The 20,100-nt window shown below is 41.1% G+C and overlaps 1 protein-coding gene across 1 annotated transcript; it reads left to right on the top strand.

The window, feature by feature from the left end:
- Window positions 1–5,087: 5,087 nt before the first annotated feature.
- LOC132893112 (E3 ubiquitin-protein ligase TRIM39-like) lies at window positions 5,088–19,181 on the top strand. The gene is made up of 8 exons (XM_060931946.1): window positions 5,088–5,209; window positions 5,832–5,918; window positions 9,051–9,607; window positions 9,758–9,853; window positions 9,974–10,207; window positions 10,304–10,460; window positions 10,588–10,614; window positions 18,534–19,181. The coding sequence occupies exons 2-8, from the start codon at window positions 5,855–5,857 to the stop codon at window positions 19,079–19,081; spliced, it is 1,683 nt and encodes a 560-aa protein (XP_060787929.1). The 5' UTR covers window positions 5,088–5,209; window positions 5,832–5,854; the 3' UTR covers window positions 19,082–19,181.
- Window positions 19,182–20,100: the final 919 nt, after the last annotated feature.

Raw genomic sequence — 20,100 nt, 5'->3', positions numbered from 1 at the left:
ACTGACCAGCGTCTGTTATTGCCTGTGAACAAGTGGAGCTGCTCGCCAGGGGATCATTTAAACAGGTGCAATACAGCTCAGCTCCTGTAAAACCTTACCATGTCCATGCGAATTATCTGGGCAACATTCTCTAACAGCAGGCAAGTTGTCATTTCTTGTGTCAAGCAAGTTGTGAATTTGTTGTAACATTAAAACAGGATATGCCTTCCTCTGGTCTCTGTGCTGCTCGGAGCTCATCCTCATGCTGCCCACTGAACAAAACTTTCAGAAGATGGTTGTAGCAGAATCACGTGAACAATTCCCGGGATAACAATGCTTTTTTCATTGGTTGTTGCGTTATCGACGCAGATACAATAGTGCTTCTGATTGGTTATTGTGTAGCCCCGCCCCTTTCCTTTTTTTGATTGGCTGGTAAGTGGCATGCTCGACTCATGGGAGACGTACTTGTTTCCTGCCGTTTCCATAGCGATAGCGGCGCGCCAGAGAAATTTATATTATAATTTTTTTTCAGCGTGAGAAATACAATGTGTGGCGGGAGTGCGTGACGAAAAACTGAAAAGCGTGACTGTCACGCTCAATGCATGAGACTTGAGAGCCCTGTAAGTAGCTTGACTACATGCATATTTAGTAGGCTACCTACAGCATCAAAAGCCTCCTAAGCAGTGCACTGGTTTCTGCAACTTTATTAATAACGGTGTCATTGTCTATAGACATGAGAATTTCCTTCTCTGTGTATGTAACCCCTACTCGCACCTGTTACTTTAAGGCAGTGTAATATCAAACAAGAAAATTAGGGCTAACTTTAATTCGAGACCCGATGAGGAGACCGCTGAGACTCACCTGACCGATTATCGGATCAGACCTGCAATATCTACCCCAATGACACACGGAACAACAGACTGAAGTTTTAAAGGAGTTATATTGAAAGCAATAAAGACCTTTCGCAGCAAAAAAGGTGAGTAAATTAAAGTGAGTACTGTGAAAAAAAAAATCAACAGTACCTAGTACATAATCACTCAAAGTTGGATTCAAGGTATACAGTTGTTTTCAGTACCTTTGTTGTTTGATTTGAACCAAAAAAATATGAAAATACAAATAACAAAAAACCCTCTGAGATCTCAGGTAGTAAAAAGTAAATTGTCCCAAAAGTTCAAATGAATAGAAAAAATAAATAAAATGAGTGCACTCAAGTCCTACCGCCCTCAACAATGAACGTCCAACGGCAAGTATTGCAGGGGGCTGAAGATGTGGATGAAGGCGTGGATGACCGGGGAGTAGCAACCAGGAAGGAGATGGAGATGAACCAAGGACCCAAGTGAAGGACTCTATGGAAAAAAAAAACAGCTGGGAAATCAATCGTTTACTACAATTCACATCGTCCTACTCGAACTTGCAGCACGCCGATAGTCTCTTCTATCTCTGTCTCTTCTCTTGCAGTTTCCTGACTTCTGACTTCCAGTTTTTATCAGTTCAATTCCAAGTTTTCCTCTTTATTCCCTTCTCTTCCAGCATCTACTCACACACACACACCAGGCATCGGTCGAGAGGGATTCGCAGAGACCGGCGCTAAGGTGAGATGCACACTCCTGTCAGCTTTTCGCTCACCGAAAACAGCGCCTAACAACTGCCACCTAAATTAAAGGGGCAGTAACACATATAGAGATCTTGCATGTGACGTCACAGCCGATCCAGATTGTGACAGACGCCATCGTGTCGGTCAAACGCCATATTCCGCCTTCTACTTCTGCTTCTACTTTTACTTCTACCTTTTCTTCTGGAAAACCCTACTATATATAATTCTACTACAACGGCTGTGGCTACAAGCTCTCCCTACCTGTGCACGGTTTTTATGTTTTTTGTGTGTATTTTTGCGTGTTGTTCGTCTGTACCGGACTTCAATATCCACTACAACCGTATGGACTTACTGGACATTGGTTTCCAGCAGAAAATGACAGTTTGTAGCGATTTCCATCGCATGCACAACATTCCGGACGAGAGAAAAAAAAAACATTCCGGACGAGACCAGATTGCGAGACCAGCGGGGTCTCCATGGATTGTTATCGGAAGCAAAGCGAAGGAGGCAGCGCCGGGAGCCAAAGCAAAAGCGAGGCTACAGGCAGAGCCGGCCTGTTGACTAAGCTCAGAAAACAGCCACTCAAATCTCCACTGCCAAGCCTCTACCTCTCCAACGCCAGATCCATGTAAACAAGACGGACGATTTGGAATTACCTTATTCTATAATCGGCTGGTCAGTGCTATACTCAATACTTGTGACTTACCCATCCAGTGAGCAGGGCTCGAAATTAACTTTTTTTCTTTGTGTCCCCCAGTGGTCCCGAATTCTGTGTTGTATTGTCCCGAATGGAAGCAATAGTGTCCCCATTTTTTTCCTCTCTGAAATAACCAGTGGTTAATATTATCATATGAAGTTACTATTATATTTGCAACTATGCGATTTTGAACCCTTTATATCATTTTTACAATAAGTCACAAGACACAAGCGACACATGTCCTATACATCATCTACTTCAAAATTACAGTTATTGCATTTTCAGTTTATTAAACTTTGGCGATCTCACTGTATGAATAGATACCCGTTTATTTAAAGGGGCCAACTAGCTCATTCAGAAAATGTTTCAACTCCCTACATCTGCAGTACACTTTAGTTGAAAATAAGACCCCTTTTATGTTCATTTCATCTACTTATACCTTGAATATCTGTTGGCACTTATAAGGCCAACTTATAATTTTCACCCTTACCGTTATCCATTTTTATGAACTTTCCGTTATCCATTTTATGAACTTTTGCTGCCGAAACGTGGGTGCAAATGTTAACAACATCAGCATAGTGCCAGCAGGTCCGAGCCTAGTTGTGCTGCTGACTGACTAAACTTTCTGAAAGACACCAAGAAAACTCACTTATTCTGTTGAACAGTATCTTCCGTCAATATCATCCACATCATTCCTGTTGTATTTTATAACGTGTCTAACAGTGTTCATTAAGTTCATTCAGTTGCTAGCGTTGCCTGCAGACCAGGCGATGACACTTTGGATCCTGAAGGTCCCGGAGACGTTATGTCTGGGCTTTCAGTTTCTTCCCCGCGGTTGGTCCGCTTCAACCACTTCAGCATTTTTGTTCTGGCTGTGCCGTTTATTTGGATGATTTGGTTCTGGTCAGCGACACTTGGGAATCGCATCTGCAGAGGCTCAAATCGGTGTTTGAACGTTTGACTGAGGCGCAGCTGACTGTGAACCTCGCAAAATGCGAATTTGCTAGGGGGACGGTGACTTATCTTGGTAGAGTTGTCGGTAATGGGGAAGTGCGTCCGATTGATGCGAAAATTTCGGTTGTCCAGCAATATCCACCTCCCGCTACAAAAAGATCTGCGGCGATTTTTGGGCTTAGTGGGTTTTTACAGATGTTTTTGTAGGAATTTTGCCACCGTGGTAGCCCCATTGACAAATCTTTTGAGGGATGGGGAGAAATGTGTGTGGGGTGCTGACTGCCAAACGTCGTTCGAAAATGTTAAGTCACTACTTTGTTCTGCGCCTGTTCTGTCTGCTCCATGCTTTGATAAGCCCTTTGTATTGCAGGTTGATGCCAGCAACGTCGGAGCGGGTGCTGTTCTGATGCAGGCTGATACGCACAATATTTACCATCGTGTTTTTCTTTTCAAAAAAATTTTTGTTCGTACCAACGCCACTATTCTGTGGTGGAGAAAGAGACATTGGCCTTTGCAGTACTTTTCGGTCTACATCAGTTCTGCCGTGTCCTTGACTGTTTTTTCTGACCACAACCCTTTAGTTTTTTTAAATTCGCTGAAGTGTCCAAACCAGCGCTTAGTGCGTTGGTCTTTATATTTGCAGTCACTGTTTGGATATTAGGCACATAAAAGGGTCAGAAAATATTGTGGCCGATGCATTATCCCGTGTCTGATCATTTGCTGTTTTTGTATTTCTTGTTCCCCTGTCTCTCTTTTGCTCTCTATAGGAATCTGTGGAGGACTGCGATTTTAGGCTCTGCGTTTTCCAAAAAAAAAAAAAGGGGGCGTGTGACGCCTGCGAGTGTTTCGGGGGCGGTGCCTCTGTTGACAGCGCGGAGCTGGAAGTTGATTGTGCTGAATGTCGCCAGCTGCGAAGCCTTCACCTGGGCCTATTAATAGGACTTTGTTTGTGTGTGATGGGCCGTGAGCGTTAGGCTTCACGTTGGTCACGGGTTTGGGTTTGGTAATTTGTATTTGTTAAAATTGTATGAATTCCAGTAAAGAGCATGATTTTCTGTTTTGAGTGCCTTATTTGGGGTTATTTGTTTGAGTCATTATGTAACATACCCCGACTCTCACCCATAGTCAGCTGGGATAGGCTCCAGCTTGCCCGCGACCCTGTAGGACAGGATAAGCGGTTACAGATAATGGATGGATGGATCATAATCCATCTGTACTGAAACTTCAAAGTGAAGATTCTCTTTGGGTTTTTATTTTCAAGTACAGATATAAAATAAGCTTTAAAAAAACAGATACATAACTGACAATCACACATTTCATTCAATTGCATGATTGGGGAACTTCATTACAATTCAAATATAAAGATCATTTACAGTTCACACTGATATTAAAATGATCAATAAAATTTGTTAAAAGCAGCTGCTGATGTCTGTGTGGGTAAAACTGAACAAATATGAGTTTCTCCTTTCAACAAAAATACAAACATTATTCTTGTTTTATTTAGAACTAAAAATGTTCCTTAAAAATACAGTATGACCAAAATAAGTGTTAATCAGGAATAAAATAATTGCAGCATGTGATCATGAATGAATGAAGTCTCCATTTGGGCATAATGCTGCCATCTGCTGGGACAAAGATGAAATGACGTGGCCCAAGATCTACTCCGATAATCACGATATTCTGCAGGAGAAATAAACCACATTATTATTTCATGTGCAGTTTGAATGACTGTATAAATCCACATGCGCAGAGGTGAAGTCAGGGAGGGGGAGACAAACTGCACTGTGATCATATGAGGAACCGCCCCTTTATCAACCCCTACAAAAGGAACAAGGAAGGGATTAAAGTCAAAGTGAAAGCAGTTCCAACTCACATCGAGAAGAAACCCTTATTTTCACAATTTCTGAAATGAACTGCAGGATTTTCACCGAGTCTGAAATATAAACACAATTCTCACTCCCTGAAAAGAGGCGAGTAAAATAAAGGTATGTTCTTCAGTGAATGTTTTATAGTTCAGAGGTTTTGTCAGTGTGTGATTTATCAGGATAAACTGTACATGTTAACAGACAGAGTCTCTAACACACTGCTGAAACACTGACACTGAAATACAAGCTGATTATAAGTGTTTTTACTGAGTTTAGTTTAAAAACTGTCTTTAATGATCAGTGATCAACCGAGACAACAAAGCTGAAAAACAGGGTTAAAGGTTGCTGTGTTTTATTAACTGCTCAAAACTAAAATGATTCCAACATGAACACTGAAATACAATTATACTTTATACTCTGTGTGTGTGTGTGTGTGTGAGAAGTCCAGAGGTGATCACTGGGTGAAACATAAACACTTATAGAAACATATCAGTGAGTGAGAAACTGTGAATGATCCAGTTCCTGAGCTGAGAGCTGTGAGAATGATCAGTGAAATCCTGTGTTTATTACAATCTAATGAAGATGAGAATGTTTACGTGTGTTTATATCACAGTCTAAATGCTTCCAGTGTCATTGCTGAGGTTTAACACTGCAGACAGGCCTGTGGAGTCAAACAGACTAATCAGTAACACCTCATACTGTTACATGTGTGAACTGAATGATGTGATTTCTGACTGAAAAGGTTCAAAACACAGGAGGAAGAAAATGGCTGAATCTTCATCACCAGCAAAAGACAGAAGAAGGAGCAGCATGGAAGAACCAGATTCATGTAAGTTATACAGCTCATAGATGATTGTTTATGGTTATTAAATAGTTATGCAGCAGTAATTTACTGTTTCTATAGTAACAACTAATTCTCAGGGACTTGTGCTGCATGGTGGATGAGCTACATCATTTAATGAAGGACTATTATGAAATTTTGGCTGAAATGAAGGGTTATAGAAATGATCTCAGTGAATGGTTTCATTGTTTTTCTGGTGACTTTGTGCCACTTTTCAGATCACACTTGTGTTATAATGCAGGAACATCTTAGAAAGCCAGTTATTGATGCTGTATATTGACATTGTGTAACTGTGGAGGATGTTTTAGAGTTTATTAGCTGAATATTTAATTACATAAAGATAATTTAATAATTAGATCCATAGTTAAATGTGTCAGAAAATGAACTGTCCTGGAGGAGGATTGTAACGCGAGACAAATCGTGGTCAGGAAACGGGCAACAGTCCAAGAACCAGGAATCAGAAAAACACAGGCGATATAAACACAAGGGCGGAACGGGGGAAAGCGGAAGGCAGAAAGGGTCAGACACAGGACTACACTCAGAATAATAGCGCTCAGTAGTCTGACGGAATGCAGAGGCGATACTGTGAGAGGAACAAAACAAGCAAAGGGGCATCAATACAAACGGAGACCGAAAGGAACAGGTGATGGTGATTAGAGCTCGGGGGAGCCGCTCCGAGGAAGTGGCTCCGGATTGGCTGACGGAGAGCACGTGGTAGTGACTGGTGTGAGGGGGATTGTGGGAAGTGGAGTCCTGAGTGTTGGGTGAACCCGGAAGCGTGACACTTTCACAGTAAAGAGAAAAGATCGCTGTGATTAAATCTCATGCTTGTCAGTAATTTAGGCACAACTGAATATATATGAAACTAAATTAAAGTATATGATTGTGGAATGTAATTGTTAATCAGAATCGGCACAAATAATCAGGATAAAATGGCTGTGATCAGGCTGCAATTTAATGGAACCTTACAACATTTTTAAAGCTAAACATGTATAATGTAAAACCAGGGGCGGTTCTAGCCATTTTGGGGCCCTAGGCGAAATACAGACATGGGGCCCTCAAAAGTCAGTTTTGAAACACACATACAGAATAATGGTCATCCTTACTTGGCACATGCCATATCTCCGTGCTGTAAATTCAGAAAAAAAGATAGCAAACTGCCACTAACAACGAGCCCCAAATAAGCCCCACAGTGAAACAGGTTTGAGATTACTCCAGCATTTGCCAAAATTCTGACAGTGTTTTTGCTCAGATCAAACCAGAAAGAGAGAGCGACAAGGCAAACAACAGAAGAAGAGACAGTAGAGAGAGAGAGAGAGCCAATTTTAAGAGTCAATCTCCATATTTTAATAAAACAAGGATATCTGAAATCCAATTATTATTTTTACTCCACAGATACATATTACCAGATATAAAATTATCTTATCAGAAGTAGAACACAAATGGATACATATTACCAGATACACATTACCAGAGATAAAAAATGATCTTACTGTTATCAGAACTACAACACAAATGGATATTACTCTATCGAAACCTCTACATTTCAATGGGATAAGACTGATGCCAAGATAAATGTACGAGAGAGAGAGAGAGTTTGTGAGTGAGAGAGTGAGTGAGTGAGAGAGAGAGCCATTTAGTGACAGGCAATACAGTGGTTGAGAGACAGATACAGAGGGATTGTCAGTTTGTAAAGGATGCAGCCAGTACATTATTGAAATGTCCTTAATCTTCAAAATTCCATTGTTCATGTATTCCATCACCATTCCATAATTGGGTGTAGGTGTGTGTGTGTGTGTGTGTGTGTGTGTGAGAGAGAGAGAGAGAGAGAGAGAGAGTAGAGAAAGAGAGAGGTATGAGTTTTTAAAGGTTGCAGCCAGTACATTACTGAAAAGTCCTTAATCTCCAAATGTCCATTGTTCATCATAATCATATGAGAAAGAAAGTCCTACTTGTTTTTGGGAAAATCTACTCCTCGTATTTGTACTGGACCTTTTTGGACAATTGAACACCTCTCTGAATCTGGTAACGTTGCTGGCCACAGTGCCGGATCATCGCTTAATATGACATCGTCTCCACTTTAGTTAGTTTCAGAAGTGCAGCTGCATTCTTTTTGCCCTTTTTTTCGTTTAGCGCAACCACTCTCATAACTGCGCTTCATCTTGTTTACAGTTCCCTCTGCTTTGGTTTGAATTTCCGTCGCGCACCTGTCTACGTCGTCAGATCATGGACTAGTCCAATGTAAAACAACCAGGGTGTGTGTGTGTGTGTGTGTGTGTGTGTGTGCTGGGACAAATACTATATACACATGAATTCGATATCCTGATGCTATTTTGGTGTGTTTTTCCATTTATATCGTTGACTACTTAATATCAGAGACAAATTAAGATTACATATATATCGTTTGGTGTTTACCGTGATGGGGCTGACTGTTAGGGGCCCCCAAATTTTGGGGGCCCTAGGCAACCGCCTTGGTTTGCCTAATGGTAAGTCCGCCCCTGTGTAAAACAAAGTATGATAAAAAAAAGATGAATATACAGTGAGGTACAAAAGTCTGAGACCACATTAAAAGTCTGGGAATCTGGACATGAACAAAGTTTTGAATTTTTGCACATGTTCCACATTTAAAGTCACTACAGAATGAAAAAAGTGTGACTTTGTGAAAGAAAAGTGTTTTATTGTTGGAGTGTTGCACCGATACTGTATAAGAGGAATAAAGCACAAGCATGAACAGTTTTATGTAAAAATAATCAGCTCTGGGGTGATGACAACTTTGTCATTATTATTAATGCAGGAGCTTCTGGGTTTTATTTCTGATGTAAGATCTACAGTACACTTGTAAATACCTTTAACTGTAAAATTCATGAAAGTATTCCATAAAAATATTTTTACACAAACATTAAATGACGCCACAACAAGTGCCTTTAGACTTCAGTTGTAAGGGAGTTTAGAATAAAAACCTTTCATATCAGTCCAGAAAAACATGTAGAAACTGTGGTGTGTGATTTTCACACCTACACTACAGATGCAGTGGACTGTATAGAGACAAGGTTGAAACAAATTCCAGTATTTCTACACTATTTATAAACAATGTGTAACATTATTTTCTATCAACCCTAGTTTCTGGTGACTCCAGCAGTCTCCTGTCTGAAGAGCAGCTGCTGTGTTCGATCTGTCTGGATGTGTTCACTGATCCACTCAGCACTCCATGTGGACACAACTTCTGTAAGAGCTGCCTTACACAGTGCTGGGAGAAGAGTCAACACTGTCACTGTCCATTATGTAAAGAGAAATTCACCAAGAAACCTGAACTGAAGATTAATACAACACTGAGAGAGGTTGCAGATCTCTTCAAGAAGAAACGTGGTCCTGACAAACCTGGGGTTCTTTGTGATGCCTGCACTGGAGAGAAGCTGAAGGCTCTGAAATCCTGTCTGGATTGTGGACTGACTTTCTGTAAAACTCATTTAGAGCCTCATAATCATGTTTCCAAACTTAAGAAACACAAACTAATAAACGCTGTGGAGAACCTGGAGGACTACATATGCCAGAAACATGAGAGACCGCTGGAGCTGTTCTGTAGAGATGATCAGACGTGTGTGTGTCAGTTCTGCACTGAGACAGACCACAAGAATCACAACACTGTTCCTATAGAGCAGGAGAGCGGAGAGAGGAAGGTGAGAAACGTTCATTAACATCAACTTTAGACATTATTATGTGGTAGATCAGATTGGAAATTTGAGATCAAATTCCAGGACAAAAGTATTAAAAATATCAATTATCAAATTTTAAAAATATCTATTATTTATCTTCTGCTCTGTCTTCAGACTCAGCTGGGGAAAACACAGACAGATGTGCAGCAGATGATTCAGGACCGACTGAAAAAGATACAAGAGATCAAACACTCAGTCGAGCTCAGCAAAGTGTGTGGAAAATAGTTTATGTATTGTTTGCTTTAATCTGTAGAAATTAACAATCCGCAATAAATATTAGTTCATTATTCAGTGTGATGTAAAGAGAGTGAAAATGTGTTGCTCCTTTAGAGAAGCACAGAGAAAGAGAAAGCAGACAGTGTTGAAGTCTTCACTGCTCTGATTCGCTCCATTGAGAGAAGTCAGGCTGAGCTGCTCGAGGTGATGGAGGAGAAGCAGAAAGCAGCAGAGAGGCAGGCTGAAGGACTCATTAAAGAGCTGGAGCAGGAAATCACTGTGCTAAAGAGGAGAGACACTGAGCTGGAGCAGCTCTCACACACTGAGGAGCATCTCCACCTCCTACAGGTCAGTGTTCCTCTCTCTGCTCACTGGCAATGCAGAACATCACAGAACAACACTCACCATGCTGAGGGATTTCTCCTCTCTCCTGCTCTACTGTAGATTTACTCCTCCATGTGCAGCCCTCCACACACCAAGAACTGGACTGAGATCAGTATTAACACTGATCTGAGTGGGGACACTGTGAGGACAGCTCTGTCTCAGCTTCAGCAGACTCTGAATGAGAAACTCACTAAAACACTCGATGACAAGGAAGCAGGTGAGAAACTTTTATATGATATGATTTCTTGGCACAAGTCTATAATAATATTTGATACATTTTCACTTTATTATTCAAATCCTGCAATCTAATGAAAGTGATGTTTTGTTGTAATTATTTTCCACAGAACTGAAGAGGATTCAGCAGTATGCAGGTACAGTGAGGTTTCTGTTTCCTCTCATATTAAAATGTACAGATCATCATTACACCACTGCATCATCAGACTTATTTTCATCTGTAGATCTCTCCAGCTAAAAGGACGTCTTAAAGTGTCTCTCATTATCCTCCTCACTACACTGTAAAAACAAAAAATGTTGAGAAAACTCAAATTATCAAGGCAACATGATGCAATAGATTTTTGAACTGTCTCAACTTTTGACTACTGTCAGTGACTTTTACTAGTTTTCAAGTTTAGACAAGAGTTCTGCAGACTTTAATTTTCTTGTTCACATAATTTTGATAATCTTGCGAGGCTAAGCACGAAATTCTTGCTTCAATAACACGTATTTCTATCTTCAACAAATACAGAAATTCCTGCTGAATAAACAAGTCTTGATTCAGTGAGATACAAATGTTGCTTTATAAATCGATAAAAACGCATGCTGCTGTAATAAATTAATATTTAAACAAAATGAAAAGCACAAAGCATTAAGTTCACTGACACTATGTTTATTCCTCTTGGTAAACATCGTGGTGAACAGAACATGCATACATAAAATAACTGCCTGTCCAAGTGTATCTTTAGAGATGAAAGTGGAACAAGGAAAAAAAACCCTGAACTTTTGAAAGTCAAACTAAGATGGGGGGGGCAACGTCCCCCGAAAATATTTTAATAACATCACACGCAAAACCCTGCATTCTAGTGCATTTTAGCACTTATTTTCACTAAAACAAGTGATAACTTTTAAGCCTTGTCCTTTCATGTACATTAATGATTAACATGTCAAAAATATCAAATTTAATTCCCCTAGTTAATGAGTAATTTTCAGGAGTGCATTTAGAAAACGTGGTGATTTTCCTGCTACACAGTTCATTACTTTGAAAAATATCAGACAGCTGAAGGTAAACTCAGTAAAATCCCAAAACAGTCCTGTTAAAAAGTAAAGGTCTGTTAGAGTTTCTAAAGCTTTCAGGTTTCAATGTTGGGGACGTTGAGCCTCGTTTATCAATCTTTTAGTCGAGTTGTGTGTTTGCATAAGCTAAAGTGAACTAAACATTTCCAATTCATATTTATGCGAGTTGAAGCCAATTGTTTACATTAGTTCATATTGTCTGTAAATTTAAAACACCAATGAATACCAAATTTCTCATAAATCGGGGCATAGGATGGGTGTGTGTGTGTGTGTCACACACTGACTGGCAGCCTGAGTACATTATGTAACAAAAAATAAATTACCGTTGCTAGTTTTAGGCAGCTTAGAAACCGGCTCTTCCATTATTGCTGTTTCTTCCACGTTTTCTTGATGATGTGTTCTAGAAACGGCACTACAACTTAGCTTCGAAACCACAAAATGCAACTTTGATGGAAAAAATATAGATATAATAAATTGCTTACCTGTCTTCAAGTCGAAAGAAGGAGGAAAGTTTTGCTTGTTTTGACATGGCGAATTATTCACACAAGAGGAAATACTCGTAATTCGCAACTAAAAAGACTGCAGCTACACTGGCAGCGTGAACATGCTTTCTAGTGCGATTGTGTTGCGCTTGCACAGAACGGTGTCAGTCCTGCGCACGCGCGCTGTTAACAAAGAACACCTGTCTTTAATCAATGAACTGTGTTTGGGCTATTTAAGGACTGAGCCCATGCAAGGACGATGCCAAGTATTACACCGCGTCTAGGAATGCAAAAAATCTGAAAAATTTATTTGCCCATTGGGAAAACCGGAGATTTTCAAGAGTTTTGTCAAATATCCGGATTTCCGGGTATTTCCGGAAGACTTTCATCCCTGTACCTTGAAGTTGTAAATGAGCACTAATCACAGTGAACTAGACAAGTTTAAAATTGCACATACATTGAAATTTTAGGAACAAACTTGAACAGGCAAAACACTGGTTATGTGCCTCTTACAAATCTTGTAAAATGATTGTGACAAACACATCCAAAAACGTCTTGAATTTGGATTATGTCGCACAAGACGTGCATTTTTCAAATGCCTTTAAAAGGTCTTTGAATCAAAGAATTTAAGAATAAAAACAAAATTATAAAGCTCCACCGCCTCTTGTTAACTGACATCCAACAATACCAAAAATGTATATTTCACAGGCAAACTGGAGTTGCATGCTTAAAATGACTGCACATGCAAGATAGTGCATACACCAAAGTTTTACTTGAGCACCAACAACAAACATGAACAGTGGAAACACGGTATATGCACCTCTTGTGAACTGGCAGATGACATCTCCAAAAGTTTCATGAATCTTTGTTTCAGAGGCAGAGATCTGCATGCTTAAAATGACTAGCTCACAGCAATAGCTTTGTTTTGAGACCCCTTATGCGCTGTGAGCATCGAGAGCCAAGCTCAAAAAAAGATAGTTTGAAGTGCTTCAAAGGTATACCTCATCTCCTTTGGATAATCAATGTTCATGGCATACAGAAGGCCAAAGAGGGATGCAAAGGCAGTACTGAGGTCTGGTAGGTCATGGAGCACAATGGCCCCTTCCAACACAATAGCCATGTCTCGCACATTTGGTGAAATGGCAGCATCATTGTCTTCGAGGACAGTGAGGATGGCAACAGACACACCTCTGAGCACTCGTTCTTCAGGGTCAGTGTCCTGAAGAGAAGGAACAAACATGATCGAGTGTTAAAGAAAACTGAAAGACAAAATGCATTTCTTCTTATTCCAACCTAAATTTTAGTAACATGCTACTGACCCTTGCCATTCGGCTTGTGGAAGTTTTAAAAAAAGCACATTGAATTACCTGTGTAGGAAATGTGCGATAGAAATAAACTTGCTATTACTCACCGAACACTTCAAGAAGAATTTAGCGATGTCATCCCGAACAAAAATAGGCAGGCCCCTCAGTGCTGCTGTCTTTCGGTGAGACACAATGTCCGATGTCTATTGGCCCTTTTCCACTACCCTTTTTCAGCTCACTTCAGCTCGCTTCAGCTCACTTCAGCCCGACACGGCTCGCGTTTCGACTACCAAAAACCAGCACGACTCAGCTCGTTTCAGCCCTGCTTGGCCCCTAAAACTCGCACCGTTTTGGAGTGGGGCTGAAGCGAGCCAAGCCGTGCCGAGTGAGGTTGGGGGCGTGAGCAGACACTCCCCTGTGCACTGATTGGTGAGGAGGAGTGTCCTCACATGCCCACACACGCCCCGCAAGCGCACTGGGATCTGTAAACACCGTAAACCCGGAAGGAGAATAATTACGAATTACGAGAATTTCTGAAGCCTTATGCACCTCGCCTCATCTATACGCTCTTGCCAGTATCTGTCCGCGTTGTCGGTGACAACAAGCCACAGCACCAAGACCAGCCACACTAACGAATCCATGTCCTCCATGTTTATTGTTTACTCTCCGAGTCGTGAGACTACTGCTTAAAAGATCACTGTCACTGTTTGCGCTGCTTAACGACATCACCTGACGTCCACCCACTTTCGCTAACTCCACCCAATGTGTCCACCCACTTCCAGCCAGCACAGTTCAGCGCGGTTGTAGTCGAAATGCAACTCCAACAGCCCCGCTCAGCCCGACTCAGCACGGCACGGCTCAGCCCGACTCAGCCGCGTTTGTAGTGGAAAAGCGGCATAACAGTACCCAGTGGAAAATACACAAGCATATCAATTAGTATAGTGCCAAAGTGAATTTATACAAAACGCAAAAGGAAAGAGGGAAAGAAATTCCACTGCAATCCTGCATTAATTTGTACTTTTACAAATCAGAAATACTGTGATCATTTTCTGTTTCAATTCAGAACACCAAAGCAATGACTGGTACCAGGTTCTGGGTCAAGGCCCTTCTTTGACTTTTCGTACATCTCATTACCCTTACGCAATTTCAGTTCAACATCATATAAGAACTCAGGGATTGGGAACGGAGAGGGCCGCTCAGCAACATGCCTTAAATTGCTCTGGATAGAGTCTGAGCTAGACCTGAAATGCTCAGAGTGAACACTGGCTGGATCAAGAGCGGAGACTGAACCAATCGAATGGTCACTGGATTGGTTAAGTAGAGATGAATTACAGTCCCACATAATATGCAGGACTGCACGCTCAGCTGGTAATTCAGACATTGTCAAGTTGCATAATGCATTGCCAACATCTGGATCCTCAAAATGGAGTGAGAAATCACCTTCAAGTCCAAGTTTCTCTTTCAGTCCATCAATCAATTCACTGACAGATTCTGCTACAGCAAGCTGTATTCGTCTGGCTTCTTTGGAGAAGACAACCACCCGAAATAATAAAGTCTGAAAATAAGAGCGAAATAAAGAGCGGGAAATAGTCAGACTTGGTTCAAAAACATTTGACAAAATAAAGCCAAAGTCTTAGGTGATCACAGCCCAGAGTGACGTCTTCAAACTGCTTTCTTAATCTGAGTAGCAGCCAAAGTATTAATTTTATAATAAAAGGAAAAGAACCTTGACACCTCAGTGATGCTAGTATAAGAAAATGTTTAATAGTTTAACTTGATAATTTCAATCAGTTTTCAAAAGAATAAATTAGTTTAATCTCAAATAATCAAGCAATTGGGGCGGCACGGTGGTGTAGTGGTTAGCGCTGTCGCCTCACAGCAAGAAGGTCCTGGGTTCGAGCCCCGGGGCCGGCGAGGGCCTTTCTGTGTGGAGTTTGCATGTTCTCCCCGTGTCCGCGTGGGTTTCCTCCGGGTGCTCTGGTTTCCCCCACAGTCCAAAGACATGCAGGTTAGGTTAACTGGTGACTCTAAATTGACCGTAGGTGTGAATGTGAGTGTGAATGGTTGTCTGTGTCTATGTGTCGGCCCTGTGATGACCTGGCGACTTGTCCAGGGTGTACCCCGCCTTTCGCCCGTAGTCAGCTGGGATAGGCTCCTGTAGAACAGGATAAAGCAGCTAGAGATAATGAGATGAGATAATCAAGCCATTGCAGATACATGTATATGTATGAAAATATAGATGTTCGTGTTTTATAACTGATATGGTTCAGCATGAACTGAGAATGAAACATTTTCCCCCACATGCATGGACAGTTAAATGACTTAAATAAGACAGAATGTTCTGAGTAACTTAAATGGATTTCAATTTAAGCACAATTTTGAACAATGAAAATCCTACAAAATCTTAAAACTTGGACTATTTTTCCTCACATTTCACACATGAAAAGGTTAAATAAGATCTTTGTTGAATCGACCCTTTAGTGTAAACAGCTGGCACAAGGAAACATTCCATTCTGAGTTGCTTTAATGGAGATACGATCGATACTTTAGATTGATGCTTTTGATTGATACTTTAGATCGATCCGCCCACCGCTAGTGTTTCCATTCCTGCCGCAGCGTCCATTCGGGAGGCGCTGGGAAGACTGTGCTCTTCTCCTGGGCCCAAGTCTAACCAACTTCAAAGCCCCTTCACTTTAATCAGCGAGTTTCCCACATGGTGCTATACACTGGCATGGATCTGCAGAATTGTGACATTTCTGACTGACAAATCACCCTGCGTTTGCGTTCACTGCGCGGCTACTGCTAACTGCAGAACCAGGTCACCCCCTCCCCCTCCTCCCAGTGCTCATGGGCATCATTTCCTCCTCAAACAAAACTACACCATAATTCAATTACAATGCATTATAAACACACGCAGTGTGTTCCAACATATTAAAGTTAGCATAAAGTCGTGTTTGTTAGGGTGACCAGACGTCCCGGTTTTACCGGGACAATCCCGATTTGGGGTTGTGTGTCCCGAGTCCCGACAAAAGTCTGTCGGGACTCGGATATGTCCCGGTTTTCGCCACTCACGACGTTTGCGACTGAGTAGCGTGGGAATCATTAGTGGAGAAATGTCTGCATTTACTATTTTGATGAATTGACAGGAATCGCAAACTTTCCTGGTTACTGCCCCCTGGCCCTGTGGCATGGATGTTTATTTAGCCACATTATTCCAGACAATAGAACGTGTTGCCATGCAACAATAAAATAAACATTAACTGGCGCGAATGTTCTTTGTCTAGCAGCTAGCAGCAGTAATGCCGCAGCAATTATGCCGAAAAGAAAATGTACCTTTTCCAAAGGTTTACAGGGCACCTACCCCTTCCTCCGAGAGGTGCAGAACAATGCGCACGAAGCCTACTGCACACACTGTAAGTGTTTTGTTCTTGTACTGAGTTGGATTGCCTATGTTGCAAATGCTGTGCGCTCCTGTGGGGGCTTTCCTCGGGCTGTCGCCCCTCTCCTCCTTTACTGCTGTTTTGTTTGAGTGTATATTTACGGAAGCCGAGAGAGGCCCTTCATATAATCTTTTTTTATTCACCTTGTTATCCCAAGATAACGACATAATTAATTCAGGATCTCGAGAAAACAACACAACTAATTAGAGATCTCTAGAAAACAAAACCGTTATTTCGAGATCTCGAGAAAACAAAATTATTTAATGATCTCAGCTGGATCACTGTATCTCCGTCGGTAGAGACGAAGCCGGGCCAGTCTTCTGCGGAGGTGCCGCGGACTAATTTTGAAATTATCCCTTATTAAAAGACTTAATGCAATCTCTCCCTGTGTCAACCCCTGATCAAAATATTGCCTTATTAGGTGATCGATTATTCCAGACATTCTAATGACCAAAGTTGTGTCTATACAGAATGAGAAATAGCCCCAAAGTCAGCACATCACAAGTCTCTCGGCGCACCGGAATGAACCATTTCTCAGCTGTTTACTCAAGATCACAGAATAATTGTTTTGTTTTCTCGAGATCTTGAAATAACAGTTTTGTTTTCTCGAGATCTTGAATTAGTTGTGTTGTTTTCTCGAGATCCTGAATTAATTATGTCGTTATCTCGGGATAACAAGGTGAATAAAAAAAGGATTATATGAAGGGCCTCTCTCGGCTTCCGTAGTATATATTCTCAAATCACTTGTCTCTTTTTTGTTTCTGTTGAACATACCATTCTGACAGTTTATTGCTGTGTTGAACAGCTTGTTGCACCTTCCATTAAAGTGTTCACTTTTGTACACATCTTCTTGCTTTATTCATTCAGTTGTGGGGAATGGTTAGTAAGGTTGATTCTGACCGAGGCTATGTTGAGGTCACATATCTACTTTTGAAGTTCATGCTATAGTGCATACAATTTTAGAGATATAGCCTACATGTGCATCTGCATTCTTCTTGGTGTTCTCACAAACAGGTGAAATAAATCAGTTTAAATGTGGCCTATGGACATAGCCTGGCCTATTCTCAGCCATTACAAAATCTGCTGTCTGACCATAATTTAACTGATCTGTATACCACTATGCTACTAGATAACAACATGCCTGTTTGTGTTATTTCATGTGAGATGTTGATAAATGTGAGCTTCAACAAAATGATAAGAGCACCTCTCTGACTGTCACGATTACGTAAAAAAAAAAAAGGTGCGCGTGCACGAGCATGGTCGCGCGCAAAAGTGTCCCGGTTTCAGACTCGGGAAATCTGGCCACCCGAGTGTTTGTGCAAGAATTCTTTTGAGGGTCGCTAAGCTTGGAGCGCCGTCTGGAGCCTCGCTAACAATGTTAGCTTTGGTGGTCGGACAAAATGAACCCATATTTCGTTTGAAACAGTAAACTGCGCTTCACTGTTAAAATCCCGAGTCTAGTAAAACAACACTTACCTGCTTAGCCAAACGTAAACGGTGGCAGTATTTTAAGAAACTCGCATCCACGGTGTCCCACAAGTTGAGTCGGAGTTCAAAATGTCCGACCAGCAAGTGACTCCCACAGCTCATGTGGCCACTACGGAGTTTCCATCAAGGGGCTAAACGGAACCTCTCTCTGCTCAGAAACCGGTGTTTACCTGTTATTAAAATGCGTGTTAAGATATGTAAACGCTACAAATGATCCTCACTACTGGATGATGATTTAATCTTTTTTACCTGCAAACTCATATCACACACTGTGTGTTTCTCTCAGTGGATGTGACTCTGGATCCTGATACAGCTCATCCATATCTCATCCTGTCTGCTGATGGAAAACAAGTGACATGTGGAGACAAACGACAGAATCTCCCTGATACACCACAGAGGTTTAATCCGTGTGTTAATGTTCTGGGAAAGCAGAGTTTCTCCTCAGGGAGATTTTATTATGAGGTGCAGGTCAGAGGGAAAACTGCGTGGGGTTTAGGAGTTGTGAGAGAGAACATTAACAGGAAGGGGGAGATTACAGCGACTCCTCAGAATGGATTGTGGACTGTGGTACTGAGGAATGAGAATCAGTATAAGGCTTGTGCTGGTCACTCTGTCCCCCTCACACTGAGAGAGAAGCTGGAGATGGTGGGGGTGTTTGTGGATTATGATGAGGGTCTGGTCTCCTTTTATGATGTGAAGTCCAGATCTCATATCTACTCTTTCACTGGTCAGTCTTTCACTGAGAAACTCTATCCATACTTCAGTCCTTGTTTAAATGAAGGAGGTAAAAATTCAGCCCCACTGATCATCTCTCCTGTATTAAAGACTGAATGAATTTTCAACTCACAAATGTAATCATCTATTAAATGGTGAGAATAAACAGAAATATTTTACTTTTTCTGGTTAATTTTAGTAATACATATTTCCCTTTAAAATGCTGTACAGTTTATTTTAATACCTGGGCTTAGTTTTTTGCAGAAACAAATAATTTTACTCCTACTGTCTGTTGTTACACATTTTGATTGTGGAACTTTGTCATTACAAATCAAATATTAATAAAGATTATTTCCAGTTCACACTGAGTTTTACTGCAGAATTTAATCTGATCAGTAAAATGGATGAAGTTCAGCTGCTGATGTCTGTGTAAATAAAACCAAACAAAACTGTTTCTCCTTCAAACCTCAAACATAAACTTGTATTTTATTTCGAAATAAAAGCGTCAGGGTTTTTCTGTTCGTCCAAATAGGAATAAACGAATCCTCAATCTGCACTAAATCCTTCCATCTGCTGGTACAAACGTGAAATAATGCGGTCCATTTGGGTTGAAAATATTAAATTAAAACAAATATGAGATGTTAAATGTAGGGCGGCAGAGGGGATTCTCATTAATATTCATGACATAACGCTACCTGATTGGTCAGTGACACGTTCCGGCTCTGACGTTTCATGTTGCTGCACGTGACAGTGTTGTGACTGCAGTGAAAAGTCATCCTGAGGAGATTACACTGACTAGTTTACCTGATTCCCTGATTCCTCTATCAGAATCATTGTCACTTCTTTCCTCATGAGCTTCACTGTGTTTTGGCTAAGAAGGTGGCAGGCTGCTCATTCAGGATTTTGATCTTTTTATTAGGTCATGTTTTTGATTGATGCATATTTAAATACTTATTTAAATGAAAACTTCCAGTCAGGTCCCTAAGTATTTGGACAGTGACAATGTTTTGCTATTTTTCCTCTGTACACCACCACAATGGATTTGAAAAGAATCTGGAGAAATCTATGTATGCAAGAAACAAGGCTGAAAACTGACATTGGATGCCTGTGATCTTCAGGCGCCACTGCATTAAAAGCAG

The sequence above is a fragment of the Neoarius graeffei genome, chromosome 1, assembly GCF_027579695.1.
Source record: "Neoarius graeffei isolate fNeoGra1 chromosome 1, fNeoGra1.pri, whole genome shotgun sequence".
In the NCBI taxonomy this organism is placed as follows: domain Eukaryota; kingdom Metazoa; phylum Chordata; class Actinopteri; order Siluriformes; family Ariidae; genus Neoarius; species Neoarius graeffei.
This window is presented reverse-complemented; position numbering and strand designations above follow the sequence as displayed.

Coding starts and splice junctions, on each gene's coding strand:
- LOC132893112 (XM_060931946.1), top strand. CDS start 5,855: ATGGCTGAATCTTCATCACCAGCAAAAGACAGAAGAAGGAGCAGCATG. Junction 10,461..10,587: donor ACTCGATGACAAGGAAGCAG/GTGAGAAACTTT, acceptor TATTTTCCACAG/AACTGAAGAGGATTCAGCAG. Junction 10,615..18,533: donor GAGGATTCAGCAGTATGCAG/GTACAGTGAGGT, acceptor TGTTTCTCTCAG/TGGATGTGACTCTGGATCCT.